Source organism: Corythoichthys intestinalis, chromosome 17, assembly GCF_030265065.1.
Source record: "Corythoichthys intestinalis isolate RoL2023-P3 chromosome 17, ASM3026506v1, whole genome shotgun sequence".
NCBI classification, from domain to species: domain Eukaryota; kingdom Metazoa; phylum Chordata; class Actinopteri; order Syngnathiformes; family Syngnathidae; genus Corythoichthys; species Corythoichthys intestinalis.
The window spans coordinates 40,697,862-40,719,905 of NC_080411.1; the positions used below are offsets into that span (position 1 = coordinate 40,697,862).

At 38.9% G+C, this 22,044-nt stretch overlaps 2 protein-coding genes across 3 annotated transcripts; one reads left to right on the forward strand and one right to left on the reverse strand.

Moving 5' to 3' along the window:
* Window positions 1-392: 392 nt before the first annotated feature.
* LOC130905803 (AN1-type zinc finger protein 5-like) lies at window positions 393-15,069 on the reverse strand. Of its 2 annotated transcripts, XM_057819498.1 has the most exons (6): window positions 14,498-15,069; window positions 12,767-12,944; window positions 10,333-10,462; window positions 10,043-10,149; window positions 8,328-8,456; window positions 397-1,668 (listed from the first exon to the last, which is right to left on the reverse strand). In XM_057819498.1, the coding sequence occupies exons 2-6, from the start codon at window positions 12,921-12,923 to the stop codon at window positions 1,520-1,522; spliced, it is 672 nt and encodes a 223-aa protein (XP_057675481.1). In that variant the 5' UTR covers window positions 12,924-12,944; window positions 14,498-15,069; the 3' UTR covers window positions 397-1,519. The 2 variants fall into 2 exon arrangements, with proteins under 2 accessions (XP_057675482.1, XP_057675481.1); XM_057819499.1 differs by lacking the exon at window positions 14,498-15,069 and having other exon boundaries at window positions 393-1,668; window positions 12,767-12,942.
* Window positions 15,070-15,985: 916 nt separating this feature from the next.
* Window positions 15,986-19,349, forward strand: ccnb1 (cyclin B1). The gene is made up of 9 exons (XM_057819497.1): window positions 15,986-16,143; window positions 16,339-16,467; window positions 16,750-16,836; window positions 16,903-17,088; window positions 17,975-18,133; window positions 18,204-18,440; window positions 18,519-18,659; window positions 18,738-18,848; window positions 18,918-19,349. Exons 1-9 carry the CDS (start codon window positions 16,123-16,125, stop codon window positions 19,020-19,022), a joined length of 1,176 nt encoding a protein of 391 aa, XP_057675480.1. The 5' UTR covers window positions 15,986-16,122; the 3' UTR covers window positions 19,023-19,349.
* Window positions 19,350-22,044: the final 2,695 nt, after the last annotated feature.

A 22,044-nucleotide genomic window follows, 5' to 3' on the forward strand; every position in this document is an offset into this window, starting at 1 on the left:
TTCAACCAGCTCTACCGGCAGGATCACAAGGTGTTCTCAGGCCAGCCGAGACGTAGTCTTTCCAGAGTGTCCTGGGTCGTCCCTGGGTTCTCCTGCTGATAGGACAGGCCCAGAACACCTCTTCAGGGAGGCATCCGAACCAGATGCCTGAGCCACCTCAGCTCGCTCCGCTCAACGCACAGTAGTAGAGTCCCACCTGGATGACAGTGTTTCTCACCTATCTCTGGGAGAAAGAGCTTCCGGACACCTTGTGGGGGAAACTCATTTTGGCCACTTGTATTTGGGATCTCGTTCTAATATCATAAAAGCCCAGTTTAAGTCAATTCATTCAAAGAACCTGCACACTTGAGCAACCATATTAGCTATTAACAGGAACATTTAGAGTCAACAACTCTTATGATTTTGTGAACACATTTTATTTACATCATACAACTTACTCTGTATTATTGAAAGATTACGCACACTGCAGTATATAAATAAATGTTTGTACAAACTTGCATAACTAAAAGGGTTAAAAAAAAAAAAGGGGGGGGGGGCAGCCAGAACCCTCCTGCCCCCAGAAAAGAAACAAAAATTAATGATCACTAGTCACCTCATATACTCAGTCAACAACCATTCACGTCTTTTCCCAACAAAAAAAATGTCTATTTTTATATATAGATCGCAACAATGTAACACTCCCAACATTGTGAATATTAACTCACATTAAAACAGCAGAAAACATTCAAAAGTGAAGACTAACGGAAAGTATTAGTGGGACCAAACCCTGTCAAAGGCCAAACGAATTATTCAAGTTTAGGCTACTTGTCATGTGACAACAACATACACATTGTTGAAAAACAGTGAAGGGGGGGGGGGGGTGTATGAGAATAGAAGAAACAGTTGTGTTAATCAAGGACCTAAAGAGCACAAAGTTGATGTGCCAACATTCAGATCTTTCTCAAAAATTCACACCGACACACTCCAACAATTTTACTATATTTTGTTAGCAACATGAACACATGGCGCCACGCACTTGCAAACACAGGATGCATTTACCTGACCGTTTCAGAAAGGTTAGATTCTGAGCAAGGAGCCAAACCTAAAATAAAGGGGGACAACTCCAAAATCCACTTTGCTACTCATGCCAGCAGAGAGCAAGCATGGCTGGGATGGCATCACAAGCCAACAGCAGTAACGGTTTCAGTACAGCCCAAACATGCGGTCCTTCTATCTTAATGGAGGATCACAATAGCCACCGGGCAACCTTCAACTGCTCTATAGAAAAATCACTTTTTCCATCAAGGGCAACACGGGAACAGCAGTATAGAAAATGGATGGATACTATAATACGGACCCAATTACCCTTCCTTACGATTTACTAACACATTCTAAAAATAAAAATCACACAAAGAATGGTAATTGGAAAGAGGGATCAACAGAAAGAAATTCATTAGTGGATGCTGGGGTCCATCAGAGACTGTGGGGCTGAAGTCCATTTTGTGTAAAGCCGGTCGATCCAAGTAAATCAAAGTTCTCCTCATATTCTCTGGATCTTATCCGCAACCACCACGGGGTTGTCTTTACGAATTTTGGCCGCAGCTTCAGCTTTGTAGTCGTACGGGCAGTTGTGCTGGTCTGAGTAACGGTGAAAGCCACAGAACAAGTTCCCACAGCGGCATTCAAAACCTGAAAAAACAAACAGGTCTGTAAGCTAGATGTGAAATGTAGGGCTGCAGCTATCGATTATTTTAGTAGTCGATTAATCGATGAACTAGTTAGTTCGAATAATCGAGTAATCGGATAAAGAAAATGAAGTATTAAAATACCTGGGATGAGCCTCAAACGGTATAAAAAAATAAAATAAATGGAAAATGAATGAATGAATCAAAATGAGGATGTATGTACAACAAAAGTACAATTGGCAAACTTACATAGCAAAAGTCCTTAATGCTTAAATGCTATACAATGCTAACTTTTTTTTTTTTTTTTTTTTTTACAATGCTCTTTACAAATGGTTCATATTCCCACAAAAAAAAAATGACGAACTATACCTATAAACTAAATTACGAATGCATTAAGAAACATTAGCCCAAACAAAAACGTAGCTTTCGTTGGTTTTAACAGGGAGCAATTAGATTCAGCCATGTGAATTGAGGCAGACCAGAGGGCATTGTATCCACCCTAATCAATAAAATTAAATGTAAACGCTTTCAAAATAAACCATTACAACGCCACTTTAATTAAACGAATACTCGAGGCAACAAAATTAATTCGAATATTTTTTTTGTTATCGAATACTCGAGTTAATCGATTAATCGTTGCAGCACTAGTGAAATGACAGACAGCGTTAGTAAACAGCTGCCATCTTAAAGCAGTAGACTTCTCTGGAAGACTGTTGTAGCGAACCTTCTGAGCGAACCTAATTAACTTTCTATCTAAAATACTCCGAAATCAGCAAAATCTTGACTTGAATCCATCTTTAAATGATGAAATGGTTTTAAAAAACTTTCACATGTCGAAAGTAGACAGAAGGGTAATTCTGGTATAACGGGAGCAATTTTAACAACTTTAAAGGTTGATTCACATCATGAAATTAATTAAATGTAATTTAAAGCTGCTGATACAAAATAGGGACTTGAGTACTTTATTTACTGTTTTGAACTGTTAACTTGATACTGAAATAGTAGTTTATTTAAGCCTGAGAGGATTTTTGTACAATTTTTGTATCCAATGTACGAAACATTAAAAGCAGCTAATAGCTTGGGAGGGGGGGCATCAATAATTGATTTATAATTCAATCGTAGCCTCTGAATCGTAATTGAATCGCTAGGTGCCCCAAGATTCCCACCTCTAATGTACGGTATGTTAGAATTTAGACAACTTTAAGGTGAAGGTCCTAAACGATTATTGGTTATCAAAATAGTTGTTAATTAGCTAAACGATTAGTTGTCGATCTATAGTTTCACCTCTATTGGTCTCAAAAGACAAAAAAACACCGTTGCCCCATTTCTTACAGTCAAGTCGCCGAGCCCGCTTGGCTGAATTCATCCAGCGATCTACAGCCGGCGTTCGGACGGAGTTCACCAACTAGGGATGTGCGCGACTAGTCATTTAACTGCCTACTCATTAGGGGTGTGACAAAATATCGAAATGGTGATATATCGTGATACTTTGTATCCCAAAAGGTTATCGATATGCTCCTGCAGGAATCGAGATATCATTTTAAAAAGGTGTCAATGTATGGGGGGGGAAGACTACAAATTGCTACCGAACTCTTCCACCATAATAGTTTCTCAGTTGAGTCTTAAGGTTGCCTTGATAGTGCTCGACACAAGGGCTGTCCCAAACGACTAATTTTCTCGCAATTAGTCAGCCGACTATTTTTACGATTAGTCGACTAATCTAATAATGATAAAAAAAAAAAATGTTTTTAATTTTTTTTTTTTTACTAATTTAGCAATGAAATTTTTGTTGACGCTTATCAATCAACAAAAAACATATTGGAACACTTAAATTATTTATTAAAGTACAAATAAACACATAAATAATAATAAATCACAAATAAACAATTAGTTTAAATGCTGATAGAATTTACTAGTGTAGCATCCCTGATTGAAAAGGTGGTCTCTTAAACTGATGGCTTACAACTTTTATTCCATCCTTGATGTAATCACACCGTAAGAGCTATGGTGCACACAAATAAAACAACACTATTAGAAATTAACAAAAACTTTTCACCTTTTTCCTTTTAAACCTTATTTTTTATCAATGAATTGCCTTTACCTTAATTTATTACCTTATCATTGACAATCTCTCCCTTGAGTGCAATCACTCTATATACTGTATATATTTATGACCTTTTAACCTTATATAATTTTCTATACCATAAAATAAACCATAACATGAAATAAACCTTTCAGTTAGCATGAAGGACAATACTAATAGCACTTATAGGCCAATTGTCAATGAAACATTATTATTCAGTAAGGCGACAGCACCCTCTGGTGTACAAAAAATGAAAAAAAAAAAAATTAATTACAAACGGTGACGGCGCTTGAGGTGTTCATTCACGGCCGACGTGCAGCCAAGCTTGGCATTGAACAGACAGGACAGAAGAGTGTACCCTCCGTTGTTTCTTTGAAATAAGTCAATGTTTTGGACACTCTGGTGCGCTTTTTTTGGCTTTGTGCCGCTTTCCCCGCTTGCATACAGAGCATCCGACATTCTGAACTTTCCCCACATGTATTTTTTTTAACCCTTCATTAACCGTCGACGGGATGTTGTCCTCGTCGACGGATTTACGTCGTCGACGTCATCGATGACGTCGACTATGTCGACTAGCCGGGACAGCTCTACTCGACACCCAGTCCATTTAGACTGGGAACGTTCGTTCATCCGAAACCAGAGCATTCACAGTCATTCTGTCAGATTTTCAGGGCATTTATAGGTCACTTGCTGTTCATTTTAGGGCATTTCCCGGTTTCCTGTTAAGTTTGAGTCACTGCCTATTCATTTGGGTGATTCCCAGGTCTGTAACACAAAATGAACAGGAAGTGACCCATAAAATACCCCAAAATCAACAGGAAGTAACTGAAAACCAATAAGTAAATGACCTTAAATGGCCCAAAATTACCTCATTGCCTGGCATTGGCTGCTACTGACGGCCATAGATGTTCAATCCCTTTGAAGTGGGAAGGATGGCAGCGAATGAGAATGTTCACGCATTTCAATTCACACCAGAAGCTTGTTTTTCTGTTTAGTAGTTGTTGGTCAGAAAATCATTCTAGGGTATTCTACAAATATCGATAATCGTTGTAGCGCCATATCGTAAGATCATCGTTATCGTGAGCTACCAAGAGGTTCCCATCCTTACTACTCATAATTAAACATTTCGTATTTTACAAGTCGATTAAACGCAGCATCATGAATCTTGAGCCGCTTTCAAACATACGCTAAATTTCAGTATATCCTTTGATTTAAAAGGGTAGCCCTCATGTCTGAAAGCAATTTCCCGGGTCGACTGACACGGAGATGACACGGACATTAACAGACTTGCGTTCTCGTATAATGCCCGGGACTTCAGCTGGGCGTGGCATGCATGAAAGCGGCCTATTAATTCCCCGGTCACGGCATGAAGGCTGATGACGTAAATAGCATGGGGGTGGGGTGGGGGGGGGGGGGGCAGATTGTCATTTGCTCTTTCTTCGCAGTAAGACGAAAAGGCAATTATCAACATTGCAAACTGAAAAGATGGTAAATTCAACTTGAAAGCTAACGAAATTAATTTGCTACTGAATCTTAAAACCGAGGAATAGACAGCTAATCCTCCATCTTTGGAAATGTCTGGTTTGTTTTGTTGCCGATAATGACCCAAAAAAATTTCATGTCCGGATTATAAAATCCCGTCCCTCGCCCTCCACGCTCAGAGAGCGCAGAGTCGCCAAAATGGGACAGGTCTGAAAGTCTCCGTTGTTCCCGGTACATCTCCCAATGTCTGTAAGCCATGACACGGGGAAATCCTGCGTCACAGGGTTAGAGATTTTCACGGTACAATAACCTTGAGGAAAAATACCTCGGTTTCACGGTATTGCTCCAAAATGTGTTCTTTTGAGATGTATGGGTTTAAAAAAAAAAAAAAAAAAAGTCTTTCCGGGATGCTTCTTTTTTTTTCCATAACATATTTGCAAATTGAAACATGAATAAAATGTTAAAATAACAACACGGTAAACAAAAAAATAAATATTTTAAACAAAATTAAAATCAATAGAACTTTTAGACTACCCACAGCCACCGCTCAGGTTGCTCAAGATTAGAGCAAGAACAAAAATAATTGCTATAAAAAAGTAAAAACACTTCTAAATAAAATTAAGAAATATCTACTGTACAATTTTTTTGAGGGGGCGACTCTAGTCTACATGTCATGCCTTTGTGTTAAAAAGAAAGAATTCATAAGTTATTAAGTTAAATATGTATCAGTTAGATAAAATTTAAATATTGTTGTGTAAAGGTTTCATGTAAAAAACATTGGGAGTGAGACCTCGCCTTGTCCAGCGAACGTGCATTTAAGTGCTAAGGGCAAGATCATCTGTCGCAATCAGCGATCTTTGACGATATCATTTCCCCTTTATTCAAGCTTGTTTCTCTGAGTGGCCGTGAGATTTATAACCTCGACGAAGTTGCTCTCGCTGCCAAGACTAGGCTAACATTCGTCTCTGTAAGTTTTTAGTTAGTTTGAATTGAATTTGAAGGGAAAATGTGTGTTTTGTTTTTGGCAAACTTTTTCATGTTGTTCAAGGATATGACTTCCTCACATTCTACTGTGTTTGTGCTAATGAAGCTACTCACACATGTAAAAATACTATTGTACGTTATAAATGTATTCGTTTTATTTCAGTTACCATTATTTGAGACGTCCATCAATTCAAAAAAAGTACGCCTTGTGTTTGGAGTGTATCTTTTTTTGGTTCGCTGGCTTTATAGCAGAATAGCGTCACTGACGCCCCCCTGATTTTAACAAAGAATTTTATCCAGTTTACTGAGTTTTTATCAGATGCTATTCCAAAATTTGGCAGGGTTTTAATTTGTGGGGATTTTAACATTCATGTCTGCTGCTCTGCCAATCAGCTGGTGAATAAGTTCAAAGGACTTCTGGACTAATTTGGCCTCACCCAGTCTGTGAATGCACAGACTCATGAGCAAGGTCACAGTCTGGATCTGGTAATTTAGCTTGGGCTTTCAGTCTCCATCAGAGAAATAGTGTATACTGTTATCTCGGACCACCTTCCCATCATTTTTGACATTTCTGGCCCCTTTGTCTGCTGGAAAGCCAATCTCTCCACCTGCACTGCCTTTTTTGACTCAATTGCCCCTTTACAGTACAGTACAGTACAATACACCTAGACATGAACATTACATTATAGTGTTCTAGCTTTGGCCAAGGGAAGAGTTTGAGCCAATTTGATCAGAAATTGTAAATCATCCTAGCAGTTAAGAGGTGTGCGAAATTTCCGATTCTTAGATTATTCGTGATTCGGCCGTGCAAGATTCAAGAACGATTCACAAACATCCAAATTCCGATTATTGCATTATACCAGGTAAAACAGAGGTAAAACACAGTCAGCGCGGTCTTTGGGACGCAATGAGGAACGGACCGAGAGTAAATATGTTCAATTCATGCCGCTAGATAAAAAAAACAATCATACCTGACTGCTGCGACAAACAACGCCCAGATGCTAGTTGCTACAAACATACGGCTACAGTAGATATCATATATATGTAGAACTAGATGCAAAATGACAGCCGACGGCGGTGTTGGATCATGTATTATTGAACAGAGATGCAAAATGACAGACTTTCCGGCGTTAGTAAACAGCCGCCATCTTAAAGCAGTGACTTCTCTAGAAGGCTCTGTTGTAGCGAACCTAATTAACTTTTTATCTAAAATACTCCTAAATCGATAGAAACTTGTCTTGAATCTTTAAATGATGAAATAGTTTTAAAACTTTGACAAAAGTAGACAGAAGGGAAATAATTTTAACAACTGTAACAGTTGATTCACAACATTAAATTAATTGAATGTAGTTTAAAGCTGCTGATACAGAATGGGGACTGGAGTATTTTATTTACTGTTATTTTTTATTATTTGTTTACTGTTATAATTTTTTTTTTATTGTGTATATACATATAGTAGTATACTATCAAACTAACACACTATTTAATTTTTGTTACTATGACCATGTGTGCCTTTCATACAAAATAATTGCATTACTATTTCAGTGTGCCCTCTGCTTTATCTATTTTCAGGTTGAAACAAACAAAAGGTGAACAGTTTTTGCCTTCCCCCAAAAACGCGGAATGCACACCAGAAAGAGCATCTGAACTCACACAAAGTATTCTGGAAATGATTGTCCGGGACATGAGGCCCATTGCAATTCATTTTAACATTTAGAACAATATAGACATACCACAAAAAGAGTAAGAATTGTTTTGACTCCTGTTGAAAAGGTGAAGTCACAGTGTTTCCGTTTACATCCCCCCCCCCACACTAGTTAATGCCAGCAGCATTTGACCTAATTGTTAGTGATTTATTATTGATATTTATGTTATTTATACATTAATAAAGAATTTAGGTGTTGTAAATTGTTTTTTGTGAATTAATAAGGTTCAACAAAAATTTCATTATTAAATTAGTTAAAAGAGTAGTCGACCAATCGTAAAAATAGTCGGCTGACTAATCGGAAGGAAATTAGTCGTTTAGGACAGCCCTAAATGGTACTGGTGATCAGATGAAGCCTGGGAAGACCGGTGAATCACTATAGCAGGCCCTCCTTTCAAACTTTACTCACCTGTAAGTCCAACCTTTTTGCGGCACATGAAACAACGGTTCTTCTTGGGTTTGGGAGGCTCCGAGGCTTGGGACTCTTCACTGCCAGCAGTGGAGGGTGGACAGACAGCAACAGTGATCTGATCAGCGACTGCAAAAGCGCAATGAAAAAACACACTGTTATTTCTCAAGTATATCATACACTCAGGTATAAGAGTGTGACAATATCTCGATACAGCGATATATCGCAATATTTTGCAACCCGATCGGTTATCGATATGCTCCCGCCAAGTATCGATACTTTTATTTGACATATTGGCCATACAATGGAGTATGGATGCTGTAAACTGCTCAATTTTTGTTCAGCAATTCCTAGGCGGTCCACTAGGGACGCTCAAGAGTGGCGGTGAAGGTAAAGTGCACACAAGTCGCCTAGAGAAGAAGAAAGGAAGCTCCAAGTGGGTTGAAAAAAATAGAAAAACTTCGTGAGAACGGTGGAGGAAAAAGTGAGAAAAATATTGCTACAAATAACACATGTGGACACACTTTGGATTTTACACCAACAAGAATGGAAGTAAGGTGAACAAGGTCTTTGTTGCATGCAAGAATTGTCTCATAAAAATAAGGTTCACTGGCAGCTGGTGATGAAGTGGACACCGGATTTCTTCACTGCTTCGCTTCCATCACTTGAGGTAAGAAAGTTTTGCAATGTACTAGTAATTGATTTTTTAATTTACATGTATTATTTTGATGACATTTGGTGTAAAATGATATAAAATAAACCAGGAGCCTAAACTGGATGAAAATGAATATCGAGCAAGCCTACGCGAATTTACAGATTTATTTGTTATTATTTGAGAACCACTTTCCATCTAGTTTACTACACAAACTGTTATTACTACCATTTTGATACAATAAGCTATAAAAATGGTTTGAATAACTTCCAAGATATATAAGGTGATGTGCATGATAATTAATGTACCCTACATATTAAAAATAGGTAATTACTGCATTTTTAATTTCTATACATTCAATTCATATTTTTTTAATTCACTCAATACATCCAACACAAAAAAAAAAAAATCAGGATTTCAACTCAAAAGCTAATAAGTAGCTAATATTTATTTTGTTGTTTTTAAGGTGAGGAAGAATGTGACTGAGTCCGACATCTCAAATGCTGAAGCAGATGGTGGAAGTGCTCAAACCAATGCTTTTGGCAACAAAGGTCATATACGAAGAAAAAAACCCACCGATTTTATCATTGCCCCACTCCAAGCTCAATTGCTGACTGACACCTACAGCACTGTATTTAAAACTTTAAATATATTAAGGGTGCCATTCATCATGATCTCTCCAAGAAATATCAGTGGTTGTGGTTTCTTTCCTCTATATGTGCAGGTACACAATTTGCAGTAGATTTATATTTTGCAACAATGATGCACTGAAAAGGTGTCACTGTTTAGTAAATGACTAAAACAGTATTTTTTCTATTTTGAAATATCTTTTTTTCTCTCGTTTCAACAGTTGTATCGTAGAATATCATGTATCAAATTTCTGACCAATATATTGATAATCGCTGTATCGTGATACCGTGCGATAATCGTTATCGTGAACCTTGCATCGCGAATCGTATCGTGAGGTGCCCTGAGGTTCCCACTTCCACTCAGGTATAGTAAATGTAAAATGGTGATTAAACAAGGAGGGGGGGGGGTTGCAGGATGAAAACATGACACCCACCCGGCTCTGAGAGTTCTGCTTTACTCCCCGATCCCGATGCTCCTTTCTCAAGCGACAGACTCATCTCAGCCATCTTTTGTGTTATAGAAACTGTTGTTGATATTGCACTGCAATATAGAAACGTGTTGTGAAGGAAGTACACAATGATTATAAACCTGTATTTTACATATCACATTTTAACATGAAAGCAATCATGGGTTCCCGAAAATTGATGCCTTAAAACAATTTTGTGCTGCCATTTCCATCTGCAAATTTGAACAAATCTCTGCAGTTATGACAGAGGAGCCTACCTGAGAGTTTCCGATGCTGCAGCCTCAGCTGCAACCTCTGCTGCCGCCGCACATGCAGCTGCAGCATTATTCAAGGTGGCCTCTAACCTCTGGATTGCTGAAGCCTCGACTGTGGGGCCACTGCTGCTGCCTGGCGGGGAGGATACATGACAAAACACTTACACGACAGAGCTAAACGTTGATCTCTCATCTTGATTTGATTTGATTAACCTGATATAACCAAAAGGAAACAGAGCAAAAAGGAAGTTGGTCATATTTGATAAGGTATAACTCTTTCCTGGAGACTGACTCTAAGTCAGCTCTTTATGTCAGTCAAAATCATGAAAATTCAATTATGAAATGGAAAATATGTCAAGATTCTTTGTTTTTGCCAATTCAAAAATGTTTACAGAAGCGGAAACCATTTCTTCTCCCCGCTGCCACTCATTTAATTTCTATTGCAACTTCACATCATGGCTATCAAAGCAGTGAGATGACATTTTCAACTTCGTTCCAGACTTGGTTTGATATACCGTACAGTGGGGCAAATAAGTGTTTAGTCAACCACCAATTGTGCAAGTTCTCCTACTTGAAAAGATTAAAGAGGCCTGTAATTGTCATTATGGGTAAACCTCAACCATGAGAGACAGAATGTGGGGGGAAAAAAAACAAACAAAAAAACAAAAAACAGAAAATCACATTGTTGGATTTTTAATGAATTTTTTTCCAAATTATAGTGGAAAATAAGTATTTGGTCACCTACAAACAAGCAAGATTTCTGGCTGTCAAAGAGGTCTAACTTCTTCTAACGAGGCTCCACTCGGTACCTGTATTAATGGCACCTGTTTAAACTCATAATTGGTATAAAAGACACCAGTCCACAAACTCAGTCAGTCACACTCCAAACTCCACTATGACCAAGACCAAAGAGCTGTCGAAGGACACCAGAGACAAAATTGTAGACCTGCACCAGACTGGGAAGACTGAACCTGCAATAGGTAAAACACTTGGTGTAAAGAAATCAACTGTGGGAGCAATTATTTGAAAATGGAAGACATACAAGACCACTGATAATCTCCCTCAATCTGGGGCTCCATGCAAGATCTCACCCCGTGGCGTCAAAATGATCACTAGAACGGTGAGCAAAAATCCCAGAACCACACGGGAGGACCTAGTGAATGACCTACAGAGAGCTGGGACCACAGTAACAAAGGCTAATACCAGTAACACAATGCGCCGCCAGGGACTCAAATCCTGCACTGCCAGACGTGTCCCCCTGCTGAAGCCAGTACACGTCCAGGCCCGTCTGCAGTTCGCTAGAGAGCATTTGGATGATCCAGAAGAGGACTGGGAGAATATGTTATGGTCGGATGAAACCAAAATAGAACTTTTTGGTAGAAACACAGGTTCTCTTGTTTGGAGGAGAAAGAATACTGAATTGCATCCAAAGAACACCATACCCACTGTGAAGCATGGGGGTGGGGTGGAAACATCATGCTTTGGGGCTGTTTTTCTGCAAAGGGACCAGGACGACTGAGCTGTGAAAAGGAAAGAATGAATGGGGCCATGTATCGAGAGATTTTGAATGAAAATCTCTTTCCTTCGGCAACGGCATTGAAGATTAGATGTGGCTGGGTCTTTCAGCATGACAATGATCCCAAACACTCACCCAAGGCAACAAAGGAGTGGCTTCGTAAGAAGAATTCCAAGATCCTGGAGTGGCCTAGCCAGACTCCAGATCTCAACCCCATAGAAAATCTGTGGAGGGAGTTGAAAGTCTGTGTTTTTTCCAATGACAGACCCAAAACATCACTGCTCTAGAGGAGATCTGCATGGAGGAATGGGCCAAAATACCAGCAACAGCGTGTGAAAAGCTTGTGAAGAGTTACAGAAAACGTTTGGCCTCCGTTATTGCCAACAAAGGGTACATAACAAAGTATTGAGATGAACTTTTGGTATTGACCAAATACTTATTTTCCATCATGATTTGCAAATAAATTCTTTAAAAATCAAACAATTTGATTTTCTGTGTTTTTTTTCTCCCCCACATTCTGTCTCTCATGATTGAGGTTTACCCATGTTGACAATTACAGGCCTCGCTAATATTTTCAAGTGGGAGAACTTGCACTACTATTGGTTGACAAAATATTTATTTGCCCCACTGTATAATGTGCCTTTGAAATTATTCTCTCTGTATATACTTCTGTATGACCTCAAAATGCATTTGCAAGGAAATTTGTACGCAGGCGGTGTAAGAGACAGCACCGACAAATAGTGTAGACAAACATTCATAATAATACTCCCACTTTAGGACAATTTAGCATTCAATTAATATAACCTTGAAAGTCACAGATACATGTTCATATAAGGTTAGGAAACCATGCATGGAATTGTATGATATTTTTTTCCATGCAGGTGGAACACAACAACAACAACAAAAAACAGCAGGTCTTACCCACAGGACTGAGGGAACTGACTCCGCCATTGTTCTGTCTTGACAGGTGTTCCTTGTGGCAAACAGAACACATGCCATTAGTCCTGGGGTTACCATAGAAACCACAGCCAGTAGCACAGAGCATAGGAGCTGGGCTCTGATTGGTCTCCTGAGCCATGACGATGTCTAGTGCACTGACCTGGAGACAAACAAACAAAAAATGTTTCATGAAAATCTGAGTTGGTTTGCATTTTATAAAACAGAAATTAAACAAATGTCATTCTGTGGTTTACTATGATATCAGTCAACAGCTAAACAAGTTAAAACACTTTTATCAAGTCTTTCTACAACCTTTGGATATGTGGCATTGGCCAAAATATTAGCCGCTGAGTTATGGTGATTGGAATTTTAAATGCTTCAGCATACATAGTGATTTTGGACAATTCGCTCCTCTAAACTTGGAAGGTACATTTTGGGAAAGGCACCTTTCTGACCAAACATGAATCTACAACATTAAAAGAAGGTCCATAAGAATATAGATTTTGGTGCTATGAATACAGCTAATACTTTCGGCAATATGGTCTATGCACATACCCAAACGATTTTACAAACATGAGCCAAGAGCTCCCCTCGTGAGACGTCCAACCACGAGATTGTTAGGGGGGAAAAAAGGAACCCTTTACTACGAGGATAATTTACCTTTTTTCCACCAAGGATAAAACATATTTACACAAAACTAGCAGTACCAAAATCAAATCAATAGCAGCATGCTTGCACCATCAAGACAAAGACAAGCAATCCCACAAAGTTCTTGTACCACAAGTACTTCTAACCCGAAACCTTTAAACGAAGCCCTATAAGAACGCAAAAATTAATATTTTTTATATGTTACCATTTACCTGGTTGTCTTCGAAGTTGTTAAGAACACAATACGTTTACAATAGCCGTCGCTTCATTCGAAAAACAGGCCACAATAGTGTAACTGGAAGAAATCCACTGAGTCATGCTAGCACGCTAATGTCTGTCAAAATCATTTGTTTCACGTTTTAACATATCCCACGCTCCAACACGATATATATGATGAATGCAGCTTCACGTATGGGACACTAAACGTGTAGTTTTAAATATATATCGACCCAACTTTGCGTCTTGTAGCTAGCATGCTAACGATAGCTAGCCACATATACTGCGTGAGAGGATTCTCGTGATTTTGCTAATATGAGCTCATGGTTAGCAGGAAAGTCCCTCGCTTTTGTGTCCTCCCGTGTCTTGTTGTCAACATACAATCTGCGTATTATCCATATATGTAATAACACAGTATATATTTACAAGTGTTTATGTTAAAAAAATAATACTAATTAAAAAAAAAGATAAACTGTAGAGGCATGTACCCGAGAAACATTGAAGAAGCTTTCATGTTACTTCTTAATGTTGCTAAAGGAAAATGAGTCCTATTTCAGAAACGTCAGTGAATATTTAATAAACAATAATACCCAAAGTAAGATCGGGTAATGTATCTACATTCGATACCAGTTACCAATGAGAGGTTGTACACGACGGGCACGACTTCATGTATCGAATGTAACTTTTTGGAGGTTGACTGTGTCACCGACAACAAAGCTCATTAATCGATTTTACATCTGATAAAAAAATAAATTTAGACAAACAAACAAACAAAACGCGAGGGGAAGCTTTTCGGTCCTTCATAAATTCATGGAACAGCCAGTCGGCTTTTTCAAAAAGTTTACTTACCGCTTACGTCAGATGGTAGATCTCTTGAGCTCAAATCAAATATAAAATTGAATTTAAAGTGCACAACTAGGGCCGATTATGTGGCAGTTTTCTATGGAATCGTCTAACAGAAATGAGCGAGATGTCGCTAGCGTCCTACTACTTATTACTGTGTTGCTAATTCATCTTCTTCGGATACTTTCTTTGGGCGGTGAGCAAACAACTTGTGGCGCACTATCGCCATCTTTTGACAATTGTGCGAAATTCAACGTCAGACCGAGACGTGTTTGAGTGTAGTTGCAGGATATTTATAGAATCGCGTACGACTGACTTTTAAGGTAACCCACAATTTTACACTCTCCATATTCAAATGAATTTGACGTTTATGGCCGTCAGTGGTACCAAAACACGATAATTCACCACCATTCCTCCCACTTCAATTTTCGCCTTTCAACGGCACTCATTCCCGCACTCGGAATTAAAATGAATCTTACGTCTATCGCCGTCAATGGCAGCAAACATGATAACGACCACATGAAAAGTACTATACATAAACTCAAAATAAGTACAGAATCACACAAAATATAAAATTTTAAACAAAGACAAAACAGTCGCAAGTGAGTTACGTCATTAACCCTCACCGACGCGCAGTGACGTCAGTAGTAAATAACTTCATCCAGTGCTGTGGTTTTCCATGTTATAATTGAACTACTTTATCTATAAATATTTACTTATTTTTACTTAATCCAACAAAGATTACGGAAAAGTGGAGTAAAGGTTTGAAATTTGTACTTTTAGGATTGGTCCGATACGTCACAGGAAACAGGAAAAAGAAGCGAAGCGTCTAAAAGCCATGTGACTTGAAACTCCATCTGGTGTTTTGCCAGGTTTTATTTTTGTTCAGTCATGTCAATCGCCACTGAATCTCTGCTGACAAAATACAATTTAAAACAACGGCAGAAATACAGAAGAGCAATATATTTAGAAATAAAACAAATACAACATTCACAATGATGAAATTACATATCATGTGCGCCTTCTGCACAAACATTCTGGAGAGGTAGAGTCCAATTCTCTCGATTTCTTCTATTTATGCAGAGTCCCTATTTTGATCGCAATCTATGCAATATTACACCAACTTGTTTATTACGGATTTTTTTTTTTTTTTTTTTTTTTTTTGCCACTTTTGTTTTCTTTGGTGGCTGTATTGCCATATTTGACGTATTTCACACTCACTAAAGGACCACGAGTAGGCATTAACAGACATACTTTTTTAAATGATGAAAAACTTCAACAAAAACGTCGAATATTATATTGATTTGTTTACTAAGCATGTATATATATTATAACGGTGACGAATCAAATTGCTCAACACAAGTTATATCTATGTTTGACTTCTGATAACTATTTTTTTCTTATTTATTCTTATTTGTTTGCAGGCATTTAGCTAGGGAACTCATTTCAAGCAGATGCGCTCGACCAATCAGATGCGCCTACATTTTGATTCAGCCAATCGGGTTGCAGTGCGCGAGGATTTAAACCAAGACAAGCACTTCTCAGTGGTCTGGGCATTAGCAAGATACATTGCAAGTAAACGGGACACCGTCAGAAAACGCTCTTCAACAAAACAACGAGCTTCGGAAAAAATGGCTTTTCGTGTTACAAGGGTAAGTTATTCACAACTGATAAAGGATGTTTTGTAAGTCCTTTATTAGCGTGGTCACGATGTAGCTTAAATGCTTGGCTTTCGGTTGTTCTTTGTGCAGTCGTATGGATTGTCCTGTTGTTGCCATTCCTTCAAAGTCACATTTGCCAGTACACCTTGAAGTATAAAAACATTCGAACTTTTTGTTGCTTTTCAGAATCGCATAGCCTCCACCAGGACTGGCCCTGCTGGGAAGACTTCCTCCGTGAGTGGGCCCACACTCAAGCCGCGAGTCGCCCTCCATGAAATCGGTAATGTTCCAGCTGACAACGAACCTCAAAAGAAGGTAATGGATTTGCTTAAAATGTATTTTTTGTTGAGAAACCGCGATTAACGTACTTGGCGTTTTGTTACCACGGCCTCTAGCTGCTGCCCAAAGTTCTGCAGCCATTTTAGAAAATCTCACCATTCGTCGAAAAGTTTCTGAAGTATGCAGAGTATTGACATTGCCTTGGCTAAAAAAATGCATTATTTGCTTCATAACCATGACGATTACCATTTTTTCTATAAAATGTCTGGATTTAAGTACATTTGAAATGATTTATTTGTTCATGGTTTCACCATTTAGGCAGTCAAGGCCCAGGTTAAGAAGACCAAGGCTCCCATTGTGACTGAAAAAGCAGAGGCTAAACCCAAAAATGTTCCCGAGGTTGAGGTACACTGCGTTTCATCAGAAGTGGCTGATTTGTGCCTGAACTTCGAAACAATGTCCTTGTTCTAGGTGGCGCCTGGGCCCGTGTCCCCAACACCAATGGAGACTTCAGGGTGTGAGCCCGCTGAATTGTGCCAGGCATTTTCTGATGTCATTCTGGAAACTGTGCGGGATGTGGATGCAGATGACCATGACAATCCTATGCTCTGCAGTGAATTTGTAAAAGATATTTACAAGTACATGTGTCAGCTAGAGGTGAGAAATTGTGCTTTTAAATGGCGGAAAACACTCGGGTGACTTGAAGTTCCGCTCTGAGCCCCAATTTGGCCAAATTTCAAAATTCTCATCATTGGAAAGCTTAAAATGTCAATTTTCTGAAGGAAGAGAAATTTTGAACAGGAGGAATTAAAAAATAAATAAATAAATAAACGGCAAAACCATAACTGGAGGTGAGGGCATAAAGACTTGATGATATTTATGAGATAATCACATACTTGCCTCTTTTTGATCCAAAAACTTAATGTAGCATGTATCAGTGTCAAGACACAGCTGGATTTGGGGGGAATTTTAGGCGTGAATATAACAAAGGTCACGATGCAGACATCCAGGAGTAGTCGAGATTTTCATATATTTACCCTTTTAAATGTTTTTTCCAATTTGTTTGGATATATTTAAAATATTGGGGAAAATGTGACTAACGACTAGAAAAATACAATTAAGCCAGTTATGAGGTAGGTATCGTGGCTTAATTAGACGCCAATTTTTTCATTGTGACGTAATTGGTTTAAAATATGCGAGTGAATAATTTTATTACATAACTAAAGATTGGACATCAATGATGGGCATTTCAAATAATAAATACGATTATTTTTTTGATGGCAAGGTTGAAACAAAAGCGGTCGCATGACGTCTGTAAACGGGGGTTTGCAGGGTAAGACGGACAAATTAAAAATGGTTTGGGGGCTTGCTGCACCATGAATCTGCTATGACAGCATGTAGACACATTGTTCTATAAAACAGTTGATTTTAAAGGGTGCAAGAGCAGAAACTGCTTTTTCAGCTTTGTCTGTTTTCCGTCAATGTTCTTGGCTTGTATACAGTAGCTACCTTCTTGCAAAAGTGTTAAGTATCTCTTCTTCAGGCTGAACAGAGTGTTCGAGCCAATTATCTAAAAGATCAAGAAGTGACTGGTAATATGCGTGCCATACTTATTGACTGGCTAGTCCAAGTGAGCCTGAAGTTCCGCCTGCTTCAAGAGACCATGTACATGACTGTGGGATTAATTGATCGCTTTCTTCAGGTAGACTGTCCTCATTATGGCGTACTTGCCTCATAAAAACCTGCAAATAAGCACTTTTTCATTTCCATAGGTCAACCCAGTGTCCAAAAAGGAGCTGCAACTTGTCGGAGTGGCTTCAATGTTCCTTGCTTCAAAGTATGAGGAGATGTATCCACCAGAGATTTCAGACTTTGCCTTTGTGACAGATAAGGCTTACAGCACTGCACAAATCAGAGAAATGGAAATGACAATCCTGCGTGTGCTGAAATTTCAACTTGGCAGACCTCTTCCATTGCAGTTCCTCAGAAGGGCGTCAAAGATTCATGAAGTTTGTTGCTGATACTAAATGTGTTCTTTCCTTCACCCCCTGCTAAGTTCAAACTTTGAGATGTCTGTCATCACTAAGGTAACTGCAGAGCAACACACCCTGGCTAAATACTTGCTCGAGCTGACCATGGTTGACTATGAAATGGTTCATTATCCGCCTTCAATGGTAGCAAGTGCTGCTTTGGCTCTTACACTCAAGATCTTGGATGCTGGTGAATGGGTAAGTATTGCTATAATTTGACCTAAACCCTAAATTTTGAGTTGTTTGCGTGTCACTAATTTGTTTTAATTACTTTAGGATGCAACGCTGCAGCACTACATGAGCTACACCTTGGATAGTTTGCTTCCAGTCATGGCACACATTGCCAAAAATGTTGTGAAGGTGAATACAGGAAAAACGAAGCATATGGTAAGATTATGTTGGCATTTACTAGCACTGTACTTAAAAGTCAAATCACATTGTATTTCTTCTTTACAGGCTGTGAAAGGAAAGTACTCCAGTTCAAGACAGATGAGAATTGCAACAATCTCACAGCTTAACTCGTCTATTGTGAAAGATTTTGCCAAGCAAGTCACACAATGATTCAATTTGTTAATTTTGTACAGGTTTGACAATGTGTTCAATTGTTTGTTGTATAAGCGTTTTATCACTTTTAAGCTGCTTTTAAAAAGCACAAGTCGGTTTAAAGGTTGCGTTTTGTTACCCCCTACATCGGCTCATTTCATCTTTGAAATGCTTGCACTCAACCCCAGATTGTTTGCAATGTGCTACCGATAGACTTGTGGCTTTATTTACAAATATTCGGTCACATTTATGCTGTTGATATTCTGCTGTTCTGTAAATGTACAACGAAGCATCAGTGGTTTTTTCATTCTTGAATGAGTTTTATATTAAATGTTTTGACCAGAACTTTTTTGCAGTAATTGTTTTTGCTCTCTAGAGGATGCTATTGTGTAAGTTATATGAATGTGGTACTTTTAATTTGTATTTACTGCCAACAGAGGGCACTGTTAATGTACTGCACGCATGTTTTCGCTACTTGAGGGGAAAAGTTGCTGTGTTGAAAGGCCTCCACCGATTTAAGAAATCGGGCCATTTTTTTGTTTTCAGAGTGGGAAGTTGAATTCGTGGTCAATACTGCTCCACTTTTAATGTTCTTGTAGCATTAGTAAACTCTAATTGTACATTATTTTTGGGATAACTTGGACTATTGGCCATTTCAATACTGCTGATGCCGGTATACTCAAACACCCTTGAGATAAGTGGTGTGGGAAAATTAATGTTAGCACGGTGGCTTGAATGGTAAGGTACATTTCTGACAAATGTCGTCCTGTGGAAATTTCATAAAATGCCCTTTCAAACTGTTTGCGGACAATTTTCTGGTAATTTCAATAAAATGAGGTTCTAAACCATCGTTTCCCATTTTAACAAGCATTTATGCTGCACCAAGTCACAGTTAAAGCTAGTGGACAGTACACTGGTTGCCTTGTCTTCTGTCAAGCCCCTGGAGGTAACATTTGGTCCCAATCCATTTTGCCGTTTCCCCAGAGGGCCTTTATGGGTAGGAACACCTGCTGTATACTACATGAGCTAAGTCTTTTCATCAGGTTCACAAGGCTATCACTCCCTGAAGCTGTCTAATGGTTAGATGGGACTTTGAAAATATTTGATTTGGGGCTGGCTTTGTTGCACTGTTGAGCTAAAGACAATGACAACTGCAGCCTCATACATTGCACATGTTCGGCTTTAATTTGTATTTCCCTTCAAATTCATTGAACTGTAGGAGATTCATTAATACTTTTACCGAAGGTAATCTGACATTTGGCTCCCTGAACTGTTACATGTTTGTGGGTGTTAATGTTGCTTTAGTCCAGTGTTTTTCAACAGGTGTACCGCGGCACACTAGTGTGCCGTGAGAGATCGTCAGGTGTGCCGCGAGAAATTCTGTCTCATTTCTATAAATATTATGTCCATAACTGCGGGCCCTTGAAGGGGCCATCAGACTGCAGTGGTGACGTAGCGGGAAGCAAGGAGAGAGGGAGCACGGCCTGAGAGCAAAGTTAGCGGTCGCATGTTATGTTATTTTCCATTGTTGCCACATTAAAGTGGGGAAGTCATCACCGGCTCCTCTATTTCACTATTCGGGGCTATTACAATATTTTTTTACGTCGTCGGGCGAAGTGCAGTAGGTACTAGGTAGAAAGTTCTCAGTAATGCGCAGTTATGCTCGTGTCGTGTTCAAAAACTCAGATTTCTAGCCATCAACGACCTTGCTGTCTGCAACAATGTGGACCCCAGCACGTCTACTGCACATTATTTGGTTAGACTCGTCATGTGTTGATATATTCAAAAGTGTCCTTTCTATTTTATCCATATGTGATGACCTTCAATCCGCCCCCTGTTTAATTCTAACACATTGTCTAGGACACCAAAATGGCTGACTGCTAGAAATCCAAGCAGTTCTTGAACGCGACATTAGCAGCTCTCCTAAACGTCATCTCCAAACTAAACACCCGTCACTTCAAAACTACTCGATGGACTATTTTATTTGCCTTTGTGAAAACTTTTTTTGATAAAAACAATGAAGGTAAATGAGAAAGCCCTCAAAGCCAGTTACCTTGTTGCTAAATCCAAAAAGTCCCTCACCGTGACAGAGACATTAATACTACCTGCCTGCAAAGCCATTGTCTGCAAGATGCTCAGCCCTGATGTGGTTAAGACATAGCTCAAGTCCCCCTGCCTGATAATTCTGAGCTTTTTCAAGCCTAACTGCTATTAAAATAAAAACAGCTGTTGAAGAATAAGGATATCGACTTTGTGTTCATCTAAACAGGCTGAAGTTTCACACCGAGTAAGTATACATACTGAGAAATTATTTTATACTTAAATATACTGCACAGAAAATAATTTAGGAACATTTTTGGTCTGGGTTTGCCGCGAGATTTTTTCCAATGTAAAAACGTGCCGTGAGTCAAAAAAAGGTTGAAAAACACTGCTTTAGTCCTTGTATTTGATTGGATTCAGTGGTGCAGGAAGTGGGGTGCTGAGGGTGTTGCAGCACCCCCTGGTATTTGGAAGGGTAAAAAGTATTGTTACATAGTTTCCGAGGTACGGTACTTCTGCATGTCTGCAAGCAACTTCCGTTTTAGAATTTCTCCACCCAAAACAACAGTGGAGCTGGAGTAACATTACTCATCAAAATCCCTTAAATTTGGAAAATATATAAATAAATAAAATTTGGAAATACCACATCCATCTGCTCTCATCACAGCAGGGGACGACATGTCCACAAATGTGGAATCAAGCTCGTGCTACCACAAAGACCGGTTGTTTTTGTAGCCATGTTGCTGCTGTGTTATGGACGTTATCTTCTTCCTATCCCTGCATTTTCATGTGTCTGGTGCTCAAAAAATACTAAAGATTAAATCTTGTGCATGAAACGACTTGTTGCCTGTGACATTGTTATTACGGTGATGATTGTAATTGTAATTATGACGTTCTTTAATGTTTACTACAACTACTGTATCTGCTGCTACCCTGTTGCTAATCAGTACGTGTAGATTATGGCACAATTATGTCAATGCATAGATGCAAGGGAAGCCCG